The sequence below is a fragment of the Mus pahari genome, chromosome 16, assembly GCF_900095145.1.
Source record: "Mus pahari chromosome 16, PAHARI_EIJ_v1.1, whole genome shotgun sequence".
In the NCBI taxonomy this organism is placed as follows: domain Eukaryota; kingdom Metazoa; phylum Chordata; class Mammalia; order Rodentia; family Muridae; genus Mus; species Mus pahari.
In genome coordinates, this window is record NC_034605.1 from 58278568 (window position 1) to 58290747 (window position 12180).

Below are 12180 nucleotides of genomic sequence, written 5' to 3' on the forward strand. Positions count from 1 at the left end.
CTTCCACTCTGCCTTCGTCATGCACAAGCGTTCACTTCTCTGGGATTACACACGTATACATACTCATCAGAATCATAGCTTTTTCTCTGCCACTTCCTCTCCTTTTGCCTAAAGAAAAAAAGTCAATCTTAAGAGAAACCACGAGAAGAACACAGCCAATAAAACGTTAAGATATCCCGACCTCATAAATGTGCCTCCAGGCTGAAGCAAGCAGATGTAGGTGCCAGGACCCTGACTCCCAGTATGGCAATCACTGCCAAGATCAAGGGGTCTCTCCTCTGCCCCTGGCTGCCCAGCCCTCTCTGCCCAGGCAGGCTCACTCACCGCATTGTGGCCGAAGAACTCACAGTAGCAGCAGTCACAGAACTTCCCATCGCGGGGGTGGGTGGAGGATGAGGTGCAAGAGCTGCGCTCAGAGCTGCTATCCTCTTCCTCGCCCAGACCCTCATCTGCCTCACAGGCCAGGCCACTGTGTGCAAATTTGTGACCCTTGCACCCAGGGTCCCTGCTGCAAGGGAGAAGGGCCCAGAGGTAAGAGTGGGTGGTGTAGGCACAGAACATAGCAGGAGCCTAGAAAAGTATCCCAATCCCCAGCCACCATTCCAACGGCCCTGTCACATTAATGCCTCTTGTAAAGATCAGAGCCTGCTAAGTCTCCAGTATCACAAATGTAAAGACTGACCCTGTGGAAATTTCCTGCATACACCTATATGACGGTGCTGTGTGGATACCTCTCTAGCTCACTGTTTTATCAAGCCTTGTGATAGTGGGCTGTTCATCATTTGTCTTTCAAACTAGTGAGCCTGCCCCCTTGCATTCTAGAGTCTGACTACACAGCACAAGCACCTTGCAGAGCAAGTGCTCAGTGAACAGGAATATGAACTGACTCTCAGGGCCAGTGGCTCTTCTGCTATAGCCTCAAGGAGAAGAGCTTTCTCCTACTTGTCCAGGGTCCTTACGGCACACTTGAGTCTTGTGTCTGTGTCAGAAGGCAGAGCTTCCTTATTCAAGCTCTGTGATGAGAAAACGCAGCTCTGTCTACTGGGGACCACACACTAGAAGAGCCACTAATGCTCAGACTGAAAATATATTCAGTATGACACCTAGCCATCCTTGAAGTCCTGTTTAGCAATTGTGGAGACTGGGACACAGCACTTGGCTACTCTGCTCAATGGGGAGCAAATAACTGTTTCCTTGTGCATAGAGTTCATGCTTTCTCCACTTACATTCTGCCTCTGAACTCTGGCAATGAGCTGGGGCAACTTATAAACAGTATTTTCCCAGAACAAGGATGAGACAGACTGAGAGGTCCCTGAATCAAAGCTGGGGAGAAGCCGAGCCCATGATACAGTAGCAGCAGCAGCTGAAATACTGCAGAAGCTGGTCCCATATTTGAGGGGCAAATAAGAGTAAGGTGACAGTGTAGGGCAGGCCAGTGTAGCCCACGTCTGCTTCCGGAAAGGTTAGTAAACACACAGTAGGGTTTAGAAGAGCAGCAGTTGTTATCAATGGTGCCTCCAGGAGTTTATTTCAAGTTCACCAGTGTTCTGAAGATACAAATGACTCGCTACTCTTTACTGGTGGTTACATGGATTCGGAGAACCCTATAAAAGCAGTTCGCACATCTCTCTCTTTCCTGCTGGGGATCAAACTCAGGGCATTCTGTATCTACCAGCACACACATGCTCTTCCTCCCTACTCCCCCTTCACTCTCTCTTTGTATAAAACTGGTCTTTCTAAACATCTGAGGCTGGCCTTAAACTCTAGCTCCTCTGGCCTCTGCTTCCCAATGCTGGGATCCTAGGTGTGTAGCACTCTGTATGGGAAAAAGCAGCTTGCCAATGTGTGTGAAACAATGATAAACAGTATAAAGGAGGGAAAGCTTTAGGGCAGGGCGGCTTTAGATGTCAGTTATTTTACAATAATGGAATGACCTAATGCTCTGCAGCTGGAGAACCACAAAATGAACTACAATTAATATTCTCCAGCCCCAGATTCTGAGGGAATAGGAACACCATACTACTTAATGAAAACAGCAAGGTCCAAGTCCATAATGACATCATCGACAACATGGGAAAGGTATGTGAGAGCACCTGTCAAGAGTGGTGGCAGCAGGCCGGGAGATCTCAGACCAGGAAATACAGATCCATGATAGACAGTGTCAACCTACTACAACAGCTGCCTTCAATACACTCACTTTCAAATAAAGGCTAACAGAACCACAGAGCCTCTTCTAGGGCTCTAAATGGCCCAGATCTATTTAAACATGGGCTTATCACAACAGTACTTCTCTTGGTTACAAATCTGGAAATGAACCAGATTTGATGGCGCACCTTTAATCCCAGCACTTGGGAGGCAGAGGCAGGTGGATTTCTGAGTTGACTGCACAGAGAAACCCTGTCTTGAAAAACCAAAAAAAAAAAAAGAGTGTTGCCACAGGTCGGAGGTGGTAAGAAACATCTGCAATCCCAGTAAGAAGCTAGGCACACAAGTTCGAAGGCTAGCTTGGGCTATATGGCAAGAGCCTGTCTCAATATGAAGAAAATAAAAAAAAATTGCTACATAAAATATTTATCAAATATAGACTAAATGATGCCATTTACATACAGAAGTATCTTCAAGAAACAGGCCACAGTGCTGGACGTTTCTCTTCAGGTTGTGAGAACCCATCCCTTTCTTACATCTGAACTAAGCTTTAAAACATTGTAATTGGAAAAAAAGAAAAAAAAGAAAAAAAGAAACCCTTAATTTAGAGCTTATTTATTTTTGGTGCTAAGCAATCTGACAGAGGACCCGCTCTAGCCATTTCTTCCAGCCCAATCTACACTTTGTTGTCGGCAAGTTTTCCAAACTCTTAGGCTCCAGTGAGCAGGGAGTGGCGCCTTTCACGGCACTCGCTTACCTGTGAGTGCTAGGGAGCGGCTGAGAGCTGGGTGGTGGGAGGAGAGGACCACCACAGTGCCCGCTGCAGTGCCCGCTGCAGGGGTGGCTGCACCCCGAGAGTGGTGGAGGCATCTTCAGGAGTGGCATGCTGGTGGAGGATGGATGAGGGCTCTGACATGGCCCCGGGGGGTGGGTGGCAGTGGCAGCAGCCATAGGGCACTCTGAAGCCTGGCCAGGGAAAGGTGCCGCTGGGGTGGTGGGCAGCGGGGGTGGGTGGGACGCCGAACCGAAGGACCCAGGGTGAGAAGGAATCAGAGATGCTGGGTGGGGGGCAGGGCCAGTGGGGCTGTTAGGGGGAGCAGTGAGGTCTGAGTGCTGGTGGTGCTCCGAGACAGGGAAAGCCTCACCTGTAGGTGGAGGGGAGAAAGAGGGGTCAGACCTGGAAGGAAAGCCCACACACAGGCTCATTGCCACATCATCCTTCTTCCTGTGGCCAGAGGGTGGCCTAAAATGTGTGGCCAGGCATTCTCAGCTGCAGTGTGAACAGAGAATGCCTACTGTTTCTCAGAATACCGTATTCTCAGGCATTCCTTAGGCCTAAGAAAGAAGCTATAGCAACCTTAGGATCCACCTCTGGGCCACATGGACCAGAGCAACCAAGGTATGCCTGACTCCTAGGAGGCTACAGATTTCTGACTGAAGTAGGAAAAGGCTTTGATGACTCTCTTCTGCTCATGGACTAAGATAACTGGAATGATGAACTCAATTCACATAGCTTGAGGACAGTACCATTTGAACAACTCTCCCGCCCATTTAGAAGTATGGCATTAATAATCCAATGGCTTTCTCCTCTGGGTCTTGAGTACTGGTATTGAGTTTAAGGAGATTCCTATGGACTGCCAACCTGCCAGTCTTTTGGGTACATAGTGCTGTCTACCTATCCCTACAGTAGACAGAACAAATCCGAGGAGGCTGAGAAGCAGAGGCTCAGCCTGTTGATGAGATAGAGGGCGGATGTGCATGACCTAAGTCTCACTTCCCAGGCAGTGTCAGACCCCAGACTTCTCTGTCGGCAGTATTTTGTAACCTCAGAGTCTTGCAGAGATAGCGAAGGTCTAGGTTATCCTGTTGCCATCAGGACAGGTCCATGTTTACTTATTTAATTAACCGAATTCCTCACTGACTGGGCCAGAGAGGCAAACAGCTTCCTACACAGAGGGGGCCCAGAACTTTCCAAAGCTTAGACTCACCAGGGATGGCAGGAAGACTCCCAAGCGAGCTGCCTGGCACAGCCCCGCTGGAGTGTGGGGAATTCCAGAGGCCTGAGAGCTTATGTGCTGACAGGAACGAGCTGGGATCCCAGTCCCCTGAGTTCCCATGGCAGGAAGAGGAGGAGGAAGATGAGGATGATGAAGAGGACGAGGATGAATGAGAGTCACCCCCACAAGACTGTGATTTGCAGGATGTATGTGACAAGGAGATCTGGAAAGGAGAAAGAAAAAGGCCCATGGTCAAACAGTGGGGCTGACCTGCTCCGTCAGGCCTTAGGTTGGGCCAAAGCGCAGTCAGTGTGGGCCAAGCACTGGTAAGGACTATGGTGTTCCCAGCTGTGTGACTGTGTGGACAGTAGGCAGAGCCTAGTGAAGAGCTGCTGACAAGATGAAAGGACTTCAAATCACGAGTGTGGCTTAGGGCTCATGCTCCCCCGGCCCCTTTCTTTCTCCTCCATTTATTTTTGTTTTTAAATCTTTGGGACTTTATTTTTATCTTATGTGTATGTTTGTCTGAATGCATGTCTGTGTACCATATGCCAGAAGAGGACATCAATCCCCTGTGACTGTAATTACAGTAGGTTATGAGCCACCACGTGGGTTCTGAGAACCAAACTCCAGTGCTCTTAACCATCTCTCTAGTCCCAGACTTTCAATTCTTTTTTATTTCTTTGGTATTTTTTGAGACAAGGTATCTCTATGGAGCCCTGGGTGTTCTGGAAATCACTAGGTAGAGAAGGCTGGTTTCAAACTCACAGATATCTGCCTGCCTCTGCATCCTGAGCACTGGGACTAGAAGGGAGTGCCACATCTCCCTCCCTCCCTTCCATTTAGGATGCACATCTCTGTGTGATGTGTGAATGTACTGTCTATAAGTGCAGATGCTGATGAGTCACAGTGTAGGAAGAGGGCAGAGGGCAGATGCAGGTCCCCCCTTCCACTTTGTTTCAAGCAGAGTCTCCTTGTTGGTTTGCCACTGTGTAAGGAAGGCTCGCTGACCCATCTATCCTGCCTCCACCTCCCATTTTACTGCAGGAGCCTGGGGATCACAGATATGCTCTACCCTATCTGGCTTTATGCAGATTCTGAAGACTCAAACTTGGGGCCTCAAGGTTGATGGCAGGTGCTTTTTCTCAATGAGTCACCTCCCGGGACCGACTTCCTTTCTTTCTTCTTCTCCAGCACTAAGGAACGAATCCAGAGCTTTGTACACACAAGACAAACATCCTACTACCGAGCTCCATCCATTTCCAGTCCCAAAGCAAGAAATCTTGAAAACTGACTGATCTCTGTAAATGGAATCTGGGTAAATGAGGAATCTGGGTAAATGAGGAATCTGGCGAACGTGACTCAGATGGCAGTCTTTCACAGCTCCTAGCACTTACTAATGTCTTCTGACCGAGGCACACCTCAGACCGCCACTGGTCTCTTTCATACTGCTGGCCTTTCAAGTGGCCACAGGGCTGAAGACATCAGGGTCAGGTGACGGATAGGATCAAAATTATCTACATCCACTAGTAGGCCTGTCTCGTCTTCCCTCAAATCTGAACCCAGCCACAAATACTAAGGGCAGCCTGGTGGCTTCTCTGAGCAGCCTGGGCAGAGCCTCCTGTGGCCAGGGGAAAGAGCTCGGCTTCCTGAGGGAGGAAAGCAGCCCTGCACCCAGGGTCACTTGTCATCCAGGGTCACCTGTCGGCTGTTACCTACCGCCACTGCACGGTCTCCACCTGTCTGCCTCTCCTCCTCCTCCTCCTCCATGCTCTTTCGGCAGCTCTGGCAGACCCACAGAGGCATCTCGCCTAGGAGATTCTTGACGAGCTTTGGCATGAAGTCAGGGGGCAGCTTCTCACCCTGCAACACCAGTCCATTTTGTGAAGGGCCTTCTTCCCAGCCTTTGCGCTCTCGGTGACACAGCAGGCAACAAGTCTGCACAGACTGGCTGGAGGTAGGGGGAACCTGTCCAACACACAGACACGGGTTCCCAGGAGGGGGAAAGGCTGCCTTAGAAATGATGCTAACATTATTAATAACACCACTTATCACGTGCCAGGCACTGGGACAGGCACTTTATAAACATAATTTAGTTTTAGTCCTTGTAACAGCTCTGCAAACCAGGTGTTCTTATTCCCATTTTTTAAAGATGAAGAAACAGATTTCAAGAAGTTAAATGAGTTGCCCAAGGTTACAGAGCTAGTGAATGGTTGAATCCCAGTAAATGTTACTCCAAAACTCATGCTCAGATGTCCTCAACATATCAAAACCTACAGAGATGCTTGTTCCCTCTCTGATGAACCTAGGAAGGGCCACAGATCTACACAGTCTACAGACCTCACCTGGAAGGAAATGGCCTCCCTGTCCTCGGAGAGTTAAGAAGAACATGCACGTTTTCCAAAGAGATGAACAATTAATTCCTTTAGCATTGCAGTGGGATTTTAGAGACGGGTCTGTAGAAATGTAAACAGACAGGGAAACAGACCCCGGCACTCTTTTGGGTAAGGATGGTGGAAAAACCCCTGGACCCTGGGTCAAACACACACACTCCATCTCAGTCTCAGAATGGGGCAGCTGCCAACCTTGAGCAAGCTATTTAACCTCCCTGAGCTCTGCTTCCTACCCACCTACAGAGTGCTCCAGGTGCCACAGCCCAGGCCCAGATCATTACTCAGCCTGCTTCTGCCCCTCTACAACAAATCTGACTCAGTCATTTACATCTGAAGGTTTCCTTTTGCACTGGGGTCCTGACTGGGAACCTACTTATATTTATAGCCCCAATTAATGATTTTCCAACCCTAGTCTCCCTCCACTGATGCTGCACATGGCCCATCCTTTGGACCAACAGGATGTTAGCAGACAAGCTGGCAGCACCAATCTGAATAGTGTATATGCACTTCTTGTATCCTTGCATGTCCATGTATCCATGCATGGCCTGCATGATCTTGTGCCTCTGACACACCATGAGGGAATGGGAGAAAATAGGAGTGTTCCTACCTAACCAGTCAGTTGATGAGATCTAAGTGAGCCCAGCTGAAACCAGACAGGCCTGCTTAGAGTTGCAGGAACACCCCATCAAGCAGCAGGTTCAGGGGAAAGAGTGAATGGAATATTTTAAGTGACTAGGTGGCAGGTAGTTTGTTATAGCAACAGACAACTCCCACATAACTTTCAAGTTTACCCTCCTCTAGGTAATGTGTCTGTAAGGGTGTGTTGTTTCCTGTGACATCACCTCCTCACAGTGAATTGGGACCCGAGTATTCTTAAGTCAGCCATGTTGTCACCCACTAACCTGGGTCCCTGGTTTCTCACAAAAGGAACCAGCAGTGACAACAAGAGTACAAGGAAAGACTCAGGAAAGTGTAAGGACTGGAGAGTTTCCAAGATAAAGACATTCACAAGTGGAAGTTATAAAACACACAGTCAAACACTCGGCCAAGGGGCTGTCTTAGTGAGCAAGGCAGCTGCCTAACTTAAGTACATGCAAATGGAACTCAGCTGTGTCATTTCACAAGGGTGGCAAGCTAACGAAGAACGCTTAGAGAAATGAAGGCAAAGGGGGACTTTGAAAATGTAAGCATAAGTATGTACTTGTTGTGTATGTGTGCACACAAGCAAGAGGATGAGTTGCTGGAGCTGCTCTCACCTCTCACCATGTGGGTCCTGGGGTTGAACTCAGGTTCTCAAGTTTGCTAGCAAGTTCTGGTAGCTATTAAGCCATCTCACGGCCCCAAAGGTGGAGTTTTGGGGGACAGCACTTAGGGCATTTTTCAAAGGTGTAAGGTGAGTTATAGTTAACTGCAGGTAGACAGGGGAAGGCCCCAGCAGCGGGGCTTAGCGCCTCGTGGTATACAAGAATGCCATAGCAACCAGGACAAGGATCCTCATGGCAGCTCTCACCTCACTAGGGCGTGCGCAATGGCCCTAAAACCATGATGTGGGGTTGCTGCTGCTAAGCATTGTCTCTGTTGTATTTTTTTTGAGACAGGACCCATGAAGGTCAGGCTGGCTTTGAACTCATTATTTAGCAAAGGGTAGTCCTGAACTCATCTTCCTGCATCTACTCCTCAGTGCTAGGATTATGGGCATGTGCCAGCATGTCTGGCCAGGAAGAAAAGTCTGAAAATAGTAAAAATCTTCTTTAAATCAGTCTTTTCTCATCTCTCTCATGCAAAATCAGGACCACGTACACGTAAGATTTTTATACAGTCTATAAAGTACAATATATAGGGATTTAAAATATTTTTGTTTTATGTTTTTTTGTTTTTTGTTATTGTTGTTTTGAGACAGAGTCTATGTGGCCGTAGGGTAGCCTGGAACTCACTACGTAGGTCAGGCTAGCCTTGAACTCAAGAGAGTTTACACACTTTTCTTTGCCTCCCTAATGCTGGGGACTAAATTCCAGTACTATGTCTGGCGAATATATGATTTTGAGCAATAATTCAAGTGCATACTGTATACCCCACAGTACAAAAAAATGCCTTCTCGGGGCTGGAGTGATGGCACAACAGTTAAAAGCACTGACTGTCCTTCCAAAGGACTTGGGTTCGATTCCCAGCAGCTACATGGAGGCCCACAAAAGTGTCTTAACTCCATTTCCAGAGGGCCCACTCCCTTCTTCTGGCCTCTGCTCGGACTGGGCATGTACATGGTACACAGTCATACATGTAGGTAAAATATTTATATACATAAAATTTAAGAAATGCTTTCTTTACTTTCTTTCAAAAGCAAACACAGAATTGTTATAATTTTAAGTGTATGACCAATAGGACTGTACTGAGTCAAAGTAATTGTGGGAAGTGCGGCAGGAAACACTGGCTTTGGTCTTTACCCTGCGCGACCATCACGTATGATGCTGACTGGGTCCTACTTACTCCCTCTGCTCATCTAGAACGGGATTAAGTCCTAATCTGTAAGGTCAGCTTTGAGAATGCAATGCGATAAAGAACCTCTTCCGACTCAAAGCACACAGTTGTTGGCTAAGCAGAGGGTACTAATTACATGACAGGAACCAAGGAAACAGTACATGATTACCAAATCTCATTATACGACTGAAAACTTGTCATATACAACAAATACAAGATGTTAGATATCTTTTTTGGGGGGGTGGGGCTTGGGGGTTGACAAGATCTCACAGTATAGCTGAGGCTGCCCTTTAACTTGTAGTAATCCTCCTGCTTCAGCTTTCTGTGTGCTAGGATTAGTTATAAGACTTCTTGTCTGGCTTCTGTTAAACATCTTAGTCTCTGGCTTTAATCCCAGGAAGTCAAAAGCTGAATTTCTACAGCAGGCCTTGAGCTGTTTGTTCCTAACAAGCCCACACTAGGGACTAGCACGTCATAGTCCTCCCTTAAGTCTAGTACCCTTACTTCCTTTTTTCAGGACCATGCAATTTGGAAGGGCCACCCCCCCAAAGCCCTCAGGTTCTGGTGTCTTTCTCAGGATACAAGGTGCTGTGGGGCTAGGAGATTTGCCATTTTGTTGTTGTTTTGAAAAAGGGTCTCACCACCAGGGATGGGGCATGGGGACAATGGGAGCACCTCTATTCCCAGCACTTGGGAGGCAGAGGCAGAGGACGATCTGAAATAAAGTTTGAGGTCAGATTGGTCTCCAGAGTAAGTTCCAGGACAGCCTTCAGAGGCTTTACAGAGAAACTTGTCTCAAGGGGAAAAAGAGTGTGGGGTGGCGGGGAGGCATTCACTATAAGCTCGGGCTACCACTGAACTCAGTCTTCCTGCCTCAGCCTCCTAAGTGCTAGGACTACAGGTGTGTACCACCATACCCGACTCTCTGGACATTTTCATCTCTGCTTTAATTTTCATTTATTTTTCTAAGTATGTTTTTATTATTTTTAATTATGTCTATGTGTTTACAGGGGCTTTTGGCAGCCAGAATTATTGGAGATAATTTATAGGCAGTTGTGAGCCACCCCAAAATGGGTCCTGGGAATCAAACTCAGGGCCTTTGCAAGAGTAGTTCATGCTCTTAACCACTGAGCCACCTCTCCAGCTTTCACTCTGAAACTATAGAGTATGTGAGTATGTGTTTGTGAGTGTATGTGTGCATGTGCACGCGAATGCAATGTGCAGGTATATGTGCACAATGGCATATGGGTGAAGGTCAGAGAACAACTTTCAGAAGCAATTTATCTTTCTACTATGTGGGTCCAAGAACTCAACTAAGGTCATTAGCCTTGGCAGTATGAATCTTTACTGCTGAACCCTTTTGCCAGCCCATATCTGTTTTCATTGTTAAGGGTAGTAAGACGCCCAAGACCTAAGAGATGTTACAATTCCTCTAATTAATGCCACGGCTGAGAAAGCTCTGGCTCAGGGCTCCTTCTAACTGCAGTGCCCATTACTTCTCAATCCTGGCAAATATGGTCCCTTATGCCTTGAGTCTGTGAACCCAGGCTTTCAACATGCTGTTCTCCAAGCTGTATTGTTATTTCTCAACAAAAACATAGCCATCAAGCGGAATGAAAACATCCAGTATTTTTTTCTTCACAAAGGCTCAGGGAACTAATTCTTAAACCCAGATTCCCCGGGCAGCAGCTAATTGTTCCCACTCACCTCAGATTAAATTTCAGAGCCTCTGGGGTACAGGGTTAGTCTAAAGCAAAACATGAAGGAAAAAAATTCTAGTGGTTCTGTTGATTTTGTTTCTTGCCAAAAAGATTTCTAGATAATTGTTTCCCTCTTCAATTGAACCCAGAGCCTCTACAGTGAAGGATAGCTCACAGGAACCGGGCTGTAGTGTGCATATCCTAGGGCAGGGGAGCCAGGGTTCAGGAAGCTGGAATTTGTGGCCACTGAGTCCAGTCCCTGCTCCCCACCAACCCAACCATCTCTGCTTGGCCCCGGAAGCATTAAGTTAAGGGGGTTTCTGTTTTTTTATTCCATGCAGTGCCAGTTTTACCTTGAAAGAATGTCTTTGTTATTTAGACAAGAATATTAGCAGACATTTCCTCAAAAGAATAAACAAGCAAAACAAGCCCATTACTTCAAGAAAAACTGTCAAGTATTTGTGTCCAATGATAAAAAATTCAAGCTTTCAATCAAAAATTCAAATTAGAAGGTCAGGCATGGTGGCTCAGACCTCTATTCCCAGCACTTCAGGAGGCTGAGGTAGGAGGGTTACCATGAGTTTGTGGCCACACTGGGCCACAGTGTAAAAATCTAAACAAACAGAAACTTAGAATTTGGGAAAGCTTGTATCACTTCCCCTGAGCTTTAGAGTGTCTCAGTACTGGGGTGAGGAATCAGGGTTATTAACAAAGGATATTTTTTGGCATGATAAATAAAGTCCATTTCCCATGTGACAAAAGCTTGATTTTACAGAATTATACATTTGAGGAATCCATCTCAAGTGCTAGATGCACATCAGATTGTATTGTTTTCACTCGCTTGGAGGTTGGGCCTTACTAAGTAGCTATGGCTGGCCTGGGACTTGCTATGTAGACCAGGTCGGCTTGAACTTAACAGATCTGCCTGCATCTGGGAATAAAGGCATGTACACGTGCTAGGCTCAGACAAGGGATTTTTTAATGTAAAATAAATACAAAGCCTTAACACTGAGCTCATGGCTCTGTGCAGGGTGAGCAGGGTGTGTAACCTGTGCATTCAGGTGCCTGGACCCAGGACTGCATGTGGAGGCTGTTGGGTGCCTTCCCCTATCACTCTCTGCCTCGTCTCCTTGAGACTGGGTCTCTTTGATCTGAAGCTGGAGCTCATTTTTGGCTAGGCTGACTGTTGGGTCTTCCCATGTACGCCCCCATCCCCACCCCCCGCTCCGTGCTGGGGTCACAGTTATACATGGCCATACTAGCTTTTCACCTGAGGGCTAAGGATCTAAACCCTGATCCTTCCACCTACACAGCATGCCTCCACCCCCAACTTTATTTAAAAATTTGCAAAATGAAAACGGGGCCATTTTCCTTTCTTTTCTTTTCTTTTCTTTTTTTGGTTTTTATCAAGACAGGGTTCCTCTGTGTAGCCCTGGCTGTCCTGGAACTCACTTTGTAGACCAGGCTGGC

At 47.2% G+C, this 12180-nt stretch overlaps 1 protein-coding gene across 6 annotated transcripts in view; it reads right to left on the bottom strand.

Moving 5' to 3' along the window:
• Fam193b (family with sequence similarity 193 member B) overlaps nucleotides 1-12180 on the bottom strand; it is a 32692-nt gene that overhangs the window by 11430 nt on the left and 9082 nt on the right. For 5 of the 6 annotated variants that reach the window (XR_003845378.1, XM_021215785.1, XM_029547414.1 and 2 more), the window contains 4 exons: nucleotides 5862-6110; nucleotides 4134-4365; nucleotides 2903-3290; nucleotides 325-508 (listed from right to left, as the gene is read on the bottom strand). Coding sequence is in view for 5 of the 6 variants with exons in the window: in XM_029547414.1 (XP_029403274.1) it covers nucleotides 325-508; nucleotides 2903-3290; nucleotides 4134-4365; nucleotides 5862-6110 (1053 nt within the window). In the remaining variant the exon portion in view is untranslated. The remainder of the gene's footprint in view (nucleotides 1-324; nucleotides 509-2902; nucleotides 3291-4133; nucleotides 4366-5861; nucleotides 6111-12180) is intronic. The other variant, XM_029547413.1, reaches the window with a different exon arrangement.